The following is a 14,365-nucleotide window of genomic DNA, read 5'->3' as shown; positions in this document are numbered from 1 at the left end:
CTTAGGATTCGGGCAGGTTGCCACACTCGGCTCCTTCTTTCTGTTTGTCCCGTGTGTCCTTCAGGCTGGAGGAGGAGGTTCCTATCAACCGAGTGTGACAGGGAGCCCGAGGCTAGGTGCCTGTCCTCCCTGAACACAGTATGACACCGCGTGTGCCCTGGATTGTTGAGAATTTAAAAAACCTGCAAAACAAGTGGAATACATGCCAAGCAAAAGCTTTGGCTCTGTCTTGCATGCTGGGTATTTTCTATTTACTGGCTGCATCCTGGAATCTGGGAAGTTAGATCTTTTCTTTCCTTATTATCTCCTGATTCATGTGCCTGAGGTGAATGGGTTAAGTTCAGACTTGCTAGAGTTTATTATTGTAATCCAGGATTATGATGGCTGCACAGAAGGGCCTCTGTGTCCCCTTGACCTCCCTGGCAAGCAGAGAGATGAGGTTCTGACCTGCCTGATGGTGAGGGGAGCTGAGGCACAGCCAAGTCTGTCCCTGCTCCAGGAATCTGGCCTGCAGAGGGAAGGGGACACAGGTTCCATTTGTCCTCAGGATACTGGTGGTTGGAAGGGCAGACGGATGGGCCCAAACACACCAGTGGACCTTTAGTCTCCCCACAAGTAGCTTGTCTTTTCTTGGTGTATGTGTCTTAGTATGTGTGGTGTCATGTGTGGTGTCCACACAGATGTGTACAGATGTGTATGCCCCATGCACATGCATGCAGAAGCCAGAGAAGGGCCTTGGGAATGTTTCTCTGTTGCCCTTCTCCCTTGCCTCCTTGACACAGAGTCTCCCACGGAATGTGGAGTTCATCATTTTTCCATCTAGATTGGCTGACAACAAGCCCCAGCGAGATCCTCTTGTCTCCACCCCTCCCCCGGCGCTGGGCTTACAGGCATGGGCAGCCATACCCTTCTGTGGGTGCTGGGGATCGAACTCTGGTCAAGTACTCTTACCCACCCGACATCTCCCCAGCCCCACAAGTAGCTTTCTGTGGGCTTTGCCACTCCATGAGAGTCAGACTGCTATGGTATGAGTGCCCCCAAGATGGGAATGTCAGCCCCACCCCAGAGAAGCCTGTCTGGACAGAGACTCACACTCCCAGGGTAGCAAGGCGCGAGGCCCCATCCATTAAAGCCTCTTGCTTACAAACGAGGAAACGAAGACCTGGGGAGCAAAGGCGCTTGCACCTTTTCCCTGCGCCCTAGCCACAGAGCTCAGGAATACCAGGAGTGGCAACTATCATGATGGTGTTAAATGCTGTGTGTTCATAGGCGAAGGCTGTAGACTGTCTGCCCAGCCTTGCTAGGAAATTTCCAGAGACATTGCGAGAGCTGGGATTGAGGTTTTAGTCCCTGATAGAAAGGTCGGCTCTGGCATGGTGTGTCCTTGTCAGAAGCCAGTCACATTAGAACGGAGTCTGCCTCAACTGGAAGAGTTTGGACACGTCGTTATCCTCCTGCAGGGGTAGGTGCCCCTTGATGTGGTGACGGGAGGTAGGCAGTCAGCAGGGCAATGCTTGGCACCTCACTGCATTTGCTTGCTCATGGGAGAAAGACCCCACTGGCCTTCCCAGGCTGGCAGACCCCCCTCCTCGGGTGCGTAATGACAATGACAAGGAGTCCTTTGCTCGGCTGACCTTGGCTGCGCTGTGTGAAGGTGGCTGCCACTCTCCTCTCCTCGCTGCTAGATGTGTTAGTGCATGGATGCCTCCAGGCACCCTGAGAGCCTGCCTTTCCAATCAGTGGAGAAACTGCCTTTGTCTGCCAGAGCCTGAAGCAGGGCAGCTGATGAAGAAGAAGAAGAAGAGAGAGAGAGAGAGAGAGAGAGAGAGAAAGCTGTTCCAAAAAGGAAAGAGCAGAGCTGGAGAGTGGCTTAGAAACCTGGGGGCCAGGCTGATTGTGGCAGCATCTGGCCAGCTGCCTAGGGCCCTCCCGCCTGCCCACCAGGCCTTGTGACAAATGCTCTCCGACAGCCGGGGAAGCACAGCTGTCACCGGAAGGCTCCAAGTGCGTGGGCTGTCAGCCAGAGGCCCGCGGCTGCAGGGGCACCTCTGCGGCTGGTAACCTCATTTTCTCTGCTGTCGGAGCTCGAGCCCCCGGGGGCCACAGCTGCTCTCAGCTTCAGGTTGGGGAGCTGCCTGCCATGTGGGGGAGGGAAGAGGAGCCTCTCCTGCCAACTAGAGGCCTTGTGGGGCAGCCGGCCTAGAGAAGTACTTTCCCGTCACTCTAGTGAAGCCCTCCTTCTGAGCCAGACCTGGCCCTGCCAGGGTTTGCGGGCACAGATGGTGTCTTTGTGCTAGCAGCCTTTCCCCTTCTGGCCCAACGCAGGGTTAGAAGCACACGACAAGAAGAAAATACAAAGAAAATCATCTACTCAGTCCCTGGGTGTCCCAGGGAGTCCTTGTCCCTGGAGATCTCAGAGTTGTGCCTTTCCTCAGTCATCACGAAAGTGTCAGGAACCTTCCTGACAGGCCAGAGTGAGACCCCTTTTCCCGTGTAGCATATGGAAGGGCTTGGGGGCACCCTAGGTCTGAGATCCAGACCCTGCTGAGCCTCTGGCTGCCTGAAGTCTCTTTCTGGGGACCCGTGTGAGCACAGATCATCATATGTGACAGTGAGCATGCCGGAGTTACATGAGAGAGTGTCTCACTTCAGCCACAGGCATCCTCAGCCTGCTATGGGGCCCAAGGGGGGGGGGGCACGATGTGGAGTGAGGCTAGAAACAATGAGGCTGGCTGTCATTTGTGCTGTGCAGCTCGACTCTCAGTTGATGTTCGACCTTGAGCAATGTGCCCACATGCCTCCTCTGCTCTGGACACCTCATCTGTCAAGTTGAGAGAACACCTGCCCTGTGCAGCCTGGCTGAGGAGAGCGAGCTCCGTGGAGAAAACCATCTCATCCGGGGGAGGTGTGGGCTGCTGCTGTTTCCATAACGCAGAGCAGGTGGCATGTCACCGTCTGGGAGACGGAGCTGGAGAAGAAGTGGCTGTCATTTCTACAGCTCTGCACTGACCAGGGAGGAAGCACATCTGGTCTGTGGCTCAGCCTCTAGAGGACCCTTATTATTATGAAAATCGAGCCATTTGTTGATTTGGTTTGGGTCCAGCTTAATTTTTGAGACTGTGAGCCTGACAGGTTTGGATTGTGACTCAGGCAAGAAAGCACCAATATTGATAAAAATATCATTTCCCTAAGAGACCAGAACTATGATGGGCAGCGTCCCTGGTCTTGTGCCTGTGCTAGGAGCTGGTGGGGGGCTGTGGGAGCTGTGTGGGCTCCAGTCAGTGTGGTGTGGGTGCTGAGAGACAGACAGAGATGGGGGTGGGGGACATGCATGGAAAGACCATCTGTCTAGGCACAGGCTCGAGTTCATAACCCCAGGGCCTCTCCTTCCTTGTCTACCTGGAAAAGTACTTCTGCTGAGGAAAGAACAATAGAATAATCCAGACTCCTTGACTCTTTTCTAGATTCTCCTGGGGTATCTCCTTCAGTCTCTGAGCAGATGTGTGAAGTTGGGCTGGGGTGCCTCCTCAGCCCCTGACTGAGCTCAGGGTTTCCCAGCTCTGATCCCCTCAGGCTGGAATTTTCTGCAGGAACCGGACAGGGTAGTCTACACAAGTGGGGTTTTCTGTGAAGAGCTGGCGCTTGACACTGTTAAAACCTCCTAAGCTGTGTTATTTTATTCTAATCCCTGCCTGGCCCACTCTGGCCTGTGTGCCACCCTGCAGGGCCCGTGGTCCCAAGCCGGAACCCGTGCTGAGAGTCGGGCATGAGGAAGCCAAGCATCTGTTGCAGCGTGCCCGCATGAAAGCCAGGACCCAGCCCCTCCGTGCCAACCATGATATTGTGCCCACCATCACGCAGGGCAGCCGGTAAGTAGGACCTGAGCCAGGCTGGCCTGGGAGGGCTATTTCAGGGGAGGGTCAGTAGCAGGAATAGTTGACATCTAGCCAGAATTCCTCTGTTTCATGTGTGTGTGTGTGTGTGTGTGTGTGTGTGTGTACACACTCACACATGTGTCCCATGACAAGCACTTGCTGAAATCATTTAGTCAGTCAGCAACCCTTTATCCAGGACCTACTGGTTGTCACCAGTCAAGATAACAAAGATAAATGACACATGATCTGAGCTCTCCAGGAGCTCCAAGGTCACAGTCTCAAAGTAAAATGATAGCCAAGCAGATTATAAATTCTGTTGGACTATAATGTAGAAGAGAAAAAAAACATGTGCAGAACTAGAAACCTGTTGCTTCACCTAGAAAGGGACAGACAAGGCCTCAGGAGGAGGTGGCTTCTCAGTTGGGGCTTAGAGAAGCTGTTGATGTTCCCTGGGCAGATGGGGGCAGCAGGGGTAGCATTCTAGGGATGGAAGCTGAGGGAAGCCCTGAGCTCTGGAGTTGATCTGGGCTGGAGGAGGGCATTTGTTCTGTGATGCATGGCATAAGGGCTAGAGAGTTTGGTAGAGATCAGCTGTGGAGGCATCCAGGCCTGCTGAACATCTCATATGTCCCCTGCGATGTCCTTTGGAGCCACAGAAGGACTTCATACAAGTAGATAGCATGATTGCATCTGTGTTTCAGTAATGCCATTCTGGCTATGGGAATGCATTGGATCTAGGAGACCAGGGTGGGAGAGATGTTGCTGTGGTCCTGGGAGGAGGCACTGGGAGGAGGTCATGGAGATGTCTCAGTGATCCCCAGGAATGGGAAACAAACCATCTTACCAAGGCAGCAGAGAAATTCTGAGGCTTGGAACCAGAAATCCCAGGTGGAAATTCTGGCTCTCCCAGTGCTTTTCGGGAGGTTTTTGTGCCTCAGTTTCCTCATCACAAAATGGGGATTATAGCAGTGGCTGTCTTCCAGGGTTCTGAGGTGTTGCAGAAGGCACTGCTGGCATATTGAATGCTGTAAGCACATAGTGATTGGCATACACTTTCAGCTCCAGGTGCCAATCATCTGATTACCTGACTGTGAGAGAGAAGGAGGTGAAGCATCTTCTGAGCCCAGGGTTCCAACTTGCGCCTGGTGTTCTACTGGGCCATAGCTAAGGAGTGATGCCCAAGCTCAGGCTGTAGAGGAGAGGAGCCCCAAGACAGCCACTGGAGATCCCCATTAGATGGCTGGATGTGGCATTGTTAGAGATGAGATCAGCACTGGGGGTGCTGTTCCTGACTTCACTGTGCTAGAGCTCTGTGGGCGAGCCACCCAGGATGAAAAGAGTAGAAAAGAATAGGTGCTGGGGACATGGCTCAGTGGCTAAACCCCTTGCCATGCAAGGGTGAGGATGTGAGTTCAGATCCTCAGAACTCAAGCAAAGCCAGACTTTGTAGCATGAGCGTGTGTTATTGCAGCATGCCAGGTGAGATGGAGGCCAAGACAGGAGAATCCCTGCCGTTGCTCGTGGGCCAGCTAGCCTGGTGAAGGCAGCAGTGAAGAACAAGAGACTCTGCCTCAAGTGAGGTGGAATTGAGAGGACCAATGCCTGAAGTTGTCCTCTGACCTCCACACAAATGCCGTGGTACACGTGCACTTACGTCATGAACACACACACACAACAGGTTCAGGAACTTTCAGACCAGTGACTGCCCCTGGGAAACATGCCCCCTCCCCCAGTATTTATGCCTGTCCTTTGTATGGTGCATCTTAAGGAGCTGCTCACGTGTGGAATTTTCCAGCACACAGATATAGCCTCAGTCATGATGCTTCTTGGCCTAAGTAATATAGAGCTGCCAAGCCAGGCCAGATCTAAGCCAGTCGAAGCAGGCCCACCTCTGCAGATGGCAAGGCCTGTAGCTTCACTGGCATGGCAGGCACACTGGATCTGCCTATCTTCATCACCACGTGGTCCAGAAGGGAACGAGGACACAGTAAAACTGAATGATGTGTTTTTTGATGGAAGATGCTGGGCTGCCACAGGCTTTCGCAGAACCATTACCATAACTCCATCGTAAACAGAGATCCTTGTGTTCAGTGTTATTGTGACCCTAAACCCTAGTAAGGTGTACCTAGTAGGTGACCCTTTCATTTCCTCATTACCTTTGTCTGTCTCTGGCCAGAGGATACTCTTTAGGAGTGGTATGACTTTTAAAAAGAACATTTTTAGGCTGGGCATGGTGGCACATGCCTTTAGTCCCAACACTTGGGTGGCAGAGGCAGGAGGATAGCCATGAGTTAGAAGCCACCCTGAGACTACAGAGTGTATTCCAGGCCAGCCTGGGCTAGAGTGAGACCCTACCTTGAAAAACCGAAAAAAAAAAGAACTTTTTTTTATGACTGGAGAGATGGCTTAGCTGTTAAAGCGTTTGCCTGTGAAGCCTAATAACCCATGTTCAACTCTCCAGATCCCATGTAAGCCAGATGCTCAGTGAGGCAAGTTCAAGGTCACATATGCCCACTAGGTGTCGCAAGCATCTGGAGTTCGACTGCAGTGGCTGAGGCCCAGGCATGCCAATTCTCTTTCTCTCTCTCTAATAATAAAGTAATATTAAAAAGAACTTTTAAAAGTAGGTTACTGAATTTTAATTTTTTTTTTTTTTTGAGGTAGGATCTCACTTTAGCCTAGGCTGACCTGGAATTAACTATGTAGTCTCAGGGTGGCTTTGAACTCATGGTGATCCTCCTACCTCTGCTTTACAAATGCTGGGATTAAAGGTGTGTGCCACCACACCCAGCTATTAATTTTTTTTTTAAGGGAGAGAGAGAAAGAGGCAGAGAGAGGGAGAGAGAGATAGAATGGGTGCACCAGGGCCTTCAACTGCTACAAACAAACTCCAGACACGTGCATCTCTTTATGGTGCATATGCAACATTGCATGCTTGCATCAGTGTGCATCTGGCAATGTGGGATCTGGAAATTCAAACCTGAGTTCTTAGGCTTCTCAGGCAAGCACCTTAACCATAAGTCATCTCTCTAGCCTAAGAATTTTTTTATTAACAACTTTCATTATGGCATATTGTTGTTTTTATTATTTTATTAACAACTTCCATGATTATAAAAAATATCCCATGGTAATGCCCCCCCCTCTCCCCACTTTCCCCTTTGAAACTCCATTCTCCATCATATCACCTCCCCCTCTCAACCAGTCTCTCTTTTATTTTGATGTCATGATCTTTTCCTCCTATTATGATGGTCTTATGTAGGTAGTGTCAGGCACTGTGAGGTCATAGATATCCAGGCCACTTTGTGTCTGGGGGGAGCGTGTTGTAAGGAGTCCTACCTTTCCTTTGGCTCTTACATTTTTTCTGCTACCTCCTCTGCAATAGACCCTGAGTCTTGGAAGGTGTGATAGAGATATTGCAGTGCTGAGCACTCCTGTCACTTCTTTCTAGCACCATGATGCCTTCTGAGTCATCCCACGGTCACTGCCATCTGAAAAGAGAAGATTCTCTACCAAAAAGGAGAGTAGCATTAATATAAGGGTATGAACATTAAGAGAAGTGCTTACTGGGCAGTTTGAAAAGCATAGTATATACATTTAGCCAGATTGCATCAGACGTTACACCCCTAGGGCTCACGACTACCCGTTTTAAGTTTTCAGTATCAGGGATGTATTCCCTCCCATGGAGCAGGCCTCCAGTCCAATTAGAGGGCAGTTGGTTTCCATCATGACAGATGTGCCACTATTGCACCCATTGGCTCATTTGGTCTGGCTGGCCAAATGTAAAGCTTGCAGTGTCCACTGCTGAGTATCTTCACTGGTGATTTCTCTTTCTGCCATTGAACTGCATGCAGAATGGCTTCTTCCAGCTTTTTGTCAGCTGGTCTACATAGAGAAGGTTATCAGCTCAGGTCCAGCAGGATTTCTCAGTGGCCTTGTGTAGGGAGCTAATGCAGACGCCATTACAAGATGGCGCTGGCTTCCTGCCAGTCTTGAGGTAAACAATTCCTTATTTAGGCAGCGCCTTGGCGCCAACCTCGCTTGAGGTTGCGCATGCACTTGACGCACCTTGTCCCAAGCCTATCCCGTGGCTCCTGTGGGCGGGTGAGCCTATGGCAGCCAATCAGCAGGCGCCCCATAGTATTCTGCCCTATAAAAGCAGCTACACTCCTGTGCCCCTCACCCCTCGCCATCAGCTTTCCTGTTAACCAAGAGGCTCTCCAATAAAGTGTGATCAAGAAGGATCTTCGTTTGGTGGTCGTTCTTCTCCTGCAGGACAGGGGGCTCGCCCCAGCCTTGCAGCCCAAATATGTGGAGTCTTCAGCAATAGGGTCTTACCATCTATTCCTGGTGGGAAACCAAGGGCCTTGGCAATAGCCTATAATGTTTTGGGGGCATCAGGGACATCCCTGGCCAAGAACTCACTGGAAGGTATCCCATTCCTGGCACTGAAAATTTTCTAGCAACGATCTATGGCTCCTGAGTGTTCCATTGTCCAGATAAGTAAGTTTCCATATGATTTATTTATATCCTCTTAGATTTTGATTAGCCCTCTCTCCACCTTTCCTTTACTCAATCTCTTCCCCTGACCTCATTTTGGGCCTTTTCACCCCCATAAATCTATTCTTCTACTTACATGTATACAATACCATCCTGTTAAGTATCCCCCTCCCTTCCTTTCTCTTCCCTTTATATTTCGTTTCTAGCTTACCAGACTTTGCTGCTGAGTTTTCTTCCTACTCATGCATATTGCTGTTTTAAAAAGGACATTATTCTTTATTTGTGTAGGTATGGTCACCTGCATGCCTCAGCACATATATGGAGGTCAGAGGATAGCCTTGGGTTGTTTCTCCTCTACATCTTCTTTTGTGAGATAGGGTCTCCCTTGTCACTGCTTTTTGTGAGCTACTAGATTCTCTTGGCTCTGCTACCCATTGCCATAGGTGCCTTGAGATCACAGATACATGTGCCACTTTGCACCCTGCTCTTTGTGGGTGTGGGGAGGATCAAATTCGGGTTGGCAGACTTGTATGCAAGTGTCTTTAATCCCTCTAGTCCCGTAGTGTATTTTGATCATAATCTCTGTCCATTACTGTCTCTTGTTCCCCATCCCCTTTCCACTGAACCCCTTCTTTCCAACTAGTACCTCTTCCGCTTTGATGTCTTTTTTTCTTTTTGGCTGTTTTGGGAAATTCTAGCCATTCTCCATATACGCGTGGAGAAGTGCCTTAGGTCTTCAAGGGCCCGTCCTCCAGTTATCCCACTGGATTGGTGAGCTACAACATGGGCAAGACTGTCTGCAGAGCAGACTTCATTGTGTGGCACCCTGTGGGGCACTTTTTTCACATCATTCCATCTTCTCTCAACACCCCAGTCACTATAGTAAAATAGGTTCCCTTTTTTTCCTGGCCATTGAAATGCTATAAAAATACAAGGTGACCCACTTTCACAGCTGCTGTGTCCAGAAAAGAATTACTATGACTTGGCAGCACTGGTGAATCCTCAGAGGGGAGAGCTGAAAAACCCACAGCAGATGGCTTTGCTGCAGCTGCTTCCAAAGGTCACGCTCCATCAGATCACCCTGGAGAGTGGGCCAGGCCTCAGCCCCTGTGCATCACCACTTCCAAACAACAGCTTGGCAAGACATGAGGAGAGAGGGGTGGGCACAGCAATCACCAGAAGGTCCTCTTTATCCTGAATCTGCCCAGAGGGGCCAGGTGAGCCTGAGGAGGTGAAGAAGCAGAGACAGCTGTGTTTTCTGGAAGCAAATCAAGGTAGAAATGGAGCGGCTCCTGGAAGTGCAAGCTCCTGCCATTGGGGGAGAGGTACACTTAGGTTTTGGTGTTCCTAATCTCCAGAGGGCAGGGCATGTTATCAGGCTGTACTCTGGGAGGGTGACACTGTAAGTGGTGTGATCGTATTTGGAGAGAGGCTGTGTGAGGCCACAGAGCTTGCACAGGTAATATTGATTGGGTGGCTAGGATAGTATTGTCATAGAAAGTAGAGTGCTAGAAAGGGGTTCTTCACAGATGACTTGAGCAGACAGCTCAGGCCCAAATCCTGCCCTCAAGGGCTGGCTGCTGAGGCCTCTGTGGGAGTCACTTCTGGAGAAGCAAGGCAGCCCAGGGACTTGCTTGTGGGCTAATTCCCTTATACTGGGTGTGTCTCTGAAGGCCTCTGCCTGCTTTTCCACTCTGTTGCCAGGCACCTTGGGGTCTGAATAACTAGACTGAAGACCCTTACATGATTAGCTCTCTTCATTTCTCCTCTTAATCGCTTTCTTGGTTTGTTTTGAGACAGCTACCTTTGAATTCACAATCTTACTGCCTTAGCTTCCCAAGTGCTGAGATTACAGGTGTGAGTTGCCATGCTCAGTTCTCCTTTTACAGCAAAAATATTATTTCCCTCTTCGGAGTGAATTCTGAGATGGTGCAACTGTAAAGTTAAGAATCCTGCTGTAGTTCCCCATGGAACCCAGATTCTATTACTGTATTGCTTTCTCCCCCTCCCCACCACAATTTGCAGCCCACTTCCCTCCAGCAGAGCATGGCATTGGTTGGAGTCTGTTTGGGGTTGGTGGTTCTGACCCTGTGCATAATCTCTCGTGGGATTTGCCTATATTGGGTAGACCTGGCTGGCAAAGTGGTCTTGCCTTCTCCTTGGCAGGGCACCTCTTGTTTCTAGGGGCTGTGGTTGCTGTTCCTTCCAGCCCTAACGTCTTCTGAGTTCATGATGAAAAATGCATAGTGCAGGTGCTCAGGGCAGGGAGACCCAGTCACAGGGTGTTATCCAGGGTTCTTGAGAGAAGTACACCAGTAGGATGTGTCGTTATCTGAAGAGGTTTATTTGTAAGGTTATGTAATAGTTGATACATCATAGTGTTTACAGTGAAAAGTCTTTACATGTTCATTGCAGACACAGGTTTTATTTTTCATGGTTGGTGGAATCTACCAGTGTAGGCTCACTTAACTGTGAAGGCCTGGTAAGTCCACAGCAGCAGGCTGGAGACCCAGGGAAGAGTTGCAGCTTAGGTGCAAGGGCAGTCTGCTGGTAGAATTCCATATTTATTTATTTATGAAAGAGGAAGAGAGGATAGAGAGAGAGAGATTGAGAGAGAGAGAGAGTGACAGAGTATGTCAGGGCCTCTAGCCACTGCAAACGAACTCCAGATGCATATGTTACCTTGTATGTCAGGCTTTACATGGGTATTAGGGAATTAAACCTGGGTCCTTTGTGTTTACAGGCAAGTGCCTTAACCTCTGAGCTATCTCTCCAGCCCTAGAATTCCCTTTTGCATGAGGGAGGCCAGTCTGTTTTTCTAAAGCCTTCATCTGATAGGATGGTGCCCACCACACAAGGGAGGGTCATCTGCTTTGTGCAGTGTCTGCCAACTTTAATGTTAAACTTGCCCAAAAATGTCCTTTTACAGTAACATACAGAATAATGTTTAACTTGGACTCCACAAAATTGGCAAAAAGTCAGCCATGATACCAACAATAGAAGATATGCCATCTGTGCTATCAAAGACTCTACTCGGGATCTTGACTTATGCTGCCCAAAAGCATTTCGAGATGAGCTGCTATGAAGCAAAGTTAGAGTTTATTAAGCAAATAAGAGAGTACATACTTAAAGAGACAAACTTGAGTACATATAAGAAAGATATTCACTTAAATATCCCAGTAATACAATATATATAATTTTGTGGCATTTGAAGTTGCAGTGTTCAAAGCATCTAATTGTATCAATGATTTCCTGGTTGCTGGTGCAAAATATCCTATCAGAAGCAGCTTACAGAAGGAGAGAATTTATTTCTCCTCACAGTTCCAGAGGGTAGAGTCCTTCATGACAGAGGAAGTATGACAGGAGCAATAAGCCATGTCACATTGTCACATCACATCAGCAGAGAGGAAGTACACAGAGAGAAGAGCAAGCAGGGCCACCCCAGTGACATGTTCCAGCAAGACTCCATTTTTTTTAATTTGAGAGAGACATAGTCAGGTAGAGAGGGAGAGAGAGAGAGAGAGAATGGGCACACCTGGGCCTTTGGCCGGTGCAAACAGACAACAGATGCATGTGCCCCCTTGCAAATCTGGCTTACGTTGATCCTGGGGAATCGAACATGGGTCCTTTGGCTTTGCAGGCAGATGCCTTAACCACTCACTGAGCAATCTCTACAGCCTCTAAGACTCCACTTCTTACAGGTTCTATAGCCTTATTGACCAGGGCCACCAACTGAGGTTTAGTAAATATTCAAACATATGGGGCCATGGGGAGCATTACATTTAAACCACCCCAGAAATATAGAACTATAAATTTACTCTTCAAATTAAGTTCAGAAACAAAGCTGGAGGCAGGGCATGGTGGCTCATGCCTTTGATCCCAGCACTTGGGAGCCAGAGGTAGGAGGAGCGCCATGATTTGAGGCCCCTCTAAGACTACATAGTGAATTCCAGGTCAGCCTGGGCTAGAGTCAGACCCTACCTCAAGAAAACAGAAAACAAAACAAAACAAGCAAACATAAAAACAATCAAACAACAACAAAAAAAGCTGATTTACTTATTTTTCTTAATGAATTTTCTTTTGTAAGCAAGGTTATAAGATGGTTTATGAGGTGAGTTGCTCATGTGAATGGATAAGAAAGCAATGCTGATAAGGTTAAAATCAAAGGTCACAAGGGTTGAAGACGTGTTTGGGGCTTAAGCATGTGTGAGGATTAACTCAGTTTTCAATATGATCAGATCAGGATTCAGGTGAGAGGTACACTTCATGGTCAGCTCTGTGTGGCACTTCCAGGAGGATTTCTGAGGGCCGAAGACCCTCCTCCAAAATAAGTGGCCCTTCTTGTGGCAGCTGATATCTATGAAGAATAGCAATAGTTGTTTGATTTTATAGGGGGTCATACTTAAGAAATAGCTTTGAATTTCAGAATGGACTTTGGACTTTTTCCAAAAAAATTATAATTTATTTTCAATGAGAGAGGGAGACAGAGAGAGAATGGGAATAGGCACATCAGAGCCTCTAGCCCCTGAAAACGAACTTCAGATGCATGCACCACTTGTGCATGTGGCTTTACATGGGTATTGGGGAATTGAACCCTTGTGGTTAGACTGCGGAGGTGAGCATGAGCATCTTAACTGTTGGATAATCTCTCCAGCTCCCAGACTTTGGACTTTTAAACAGAGTTGGAATTGGATTATGGGGACTTTTGAAGTCAGATTGAAATCGTTTTATAGCATGAGATGTATGAGGTCATGAGCCTATGAGGCCGAGGGTTAGAATACTGTGGTTGGGATGTGAATTGTCCCTGCAGGCTCATGCCTTTGAACCCTTGGTCCCCATCTGGTAAAACTGTTCAGGAGGTTGTGGGAACTTTAGGAGGTGCAGCCTGGCTGGAAGAAGTAGACGACGGTGGCAGGTCTTGAGGCTTTATAGCCCTGCCCCCACTCCCTGGTCAGTCTCTGCTTCTGGGCTGAAAAGCGACAAGATGGTCTGCCATGCCTGCCACACCAAAACGTCTCCTTGAAAGTGTAAGCCAGAGCCAAACCTTTCCTTTAGTTGCTTCTGGTCAGGTATTTGTTCACAGCAGCGAGAAAGTAACTATAAAACAGCACGGTTGAAATTCTTGAGTCTTAGTCACGAGACACTTAAAGCAGATCTGGGGGCGGAGGTGAGAGTTTCTTTCTAGTGCCCCTTATATTCCCTGCTTCAGTCATACGTGATATCTATATAGAGGTAAGCTTTACTGACTACAGTTCAAAGGCAGGCAGGCTGGCAAGGACAGTTCCAGGAAACGATGGCAGCGCTGAGGCACGAGTGGGTGGCGAGGACAGAGCTGGAGAGGAAAGTGGGGAGGAGGGAGAGCGCCTGCATGTTTACCTCAGGCACCTTCACCTCCGTCCTGTGCCCCACTGTGGCTGTTGTGATGTCAGCTCTTGTCCAGGGGCCCCCACAGACTGGAGGCAGGAACAGAGCTGGAGGGGATGCCATGGCACCGTACAAGAGAAGAGACGAGGGGCAAAGCTCTGTCAACACTTGGCAGCGGACTAGTGGAGAGAGAGGGAAAAGGCAAAGCCTGGACTTCAGACCAGGGCCCACAGTTTCAGACCAGAAACTCCTGTTACTTGGTGCTGGGAGGTCCTGGAGTGAGATTTGTGTGGGGCTAAGCAGGACTTGGCCACCAGCCATTGTGTCTCCCACAGCCAAAGCCGACGACAGATGGGAAGATCCTCCTGCGCAGCAATGCACAGCCCGCGGCAGAATGCGGGCGTGCGGGGCGGGCTAGGGCCGGGGCGGGGGCGTCGAAACCGTCCAAGGAGGAGCGCGACTGCCTCCTGGTCTGGATTCTGTCCAAGCAAGGTGATGAGGGATCCCTAGTGGAAACTACAGAATGCCGAAATGGGCTGTGGGGTTCACGTAATACCCACAGAGACCCGGAACACCCTCTTTCTGTGAAGTCTTGGGGTAACACATATATTTGCCCTCTCGTACCAAAA

At 49.3% G+C, this 14,365-nt stretch overlaps 1 protein-coding gene across 4 annotated transcripts in view; it reads left to right on the top strand.

The window, feature by feature from the left end:
• The window catches only part of Kiaa1614 (KIAA1614 ortholog), a 54,347-nt gene that overhangs the window by 9,507 nt on the left and 30,475 nt on the right, over positions 1–14,365 (top strand). For all 4 annotated transcript variants that reach the window (XM_045137859.1, XM_045137857.1, XM_045137856.1 and 1 more), the window contains exon 4: positions 3,726–3,869. In XM_045137859.1, coding sequence (XP_044993794.1) covers positions 3,726–3,869 — 144 coding nt within the window. The remainder of the gene's footprint in view (positions 1–3,725; positions 3,870–14,365) is intronic.

Source organism: Jaculus jaculus, chromosome 1, assembly GCF_020740685.1.
Source record: "Jaculus jaculus isolate mJacJac1 chromosome 1, mJacJac1.mat.Y.cur, whole genome shotgun sequence".
Taxonomy (NCBI): Eukaryota; Metazoa; Chordata; class Mammalia; order Rodentia; family Dipodidae; genus Jaculus; species Jaculus jaculus.
The sequence above is the reverse complement of the archived record's forward strand: the minus strand, read 5'-3'. Positions and strand labels throughout refer to the sequence as shown.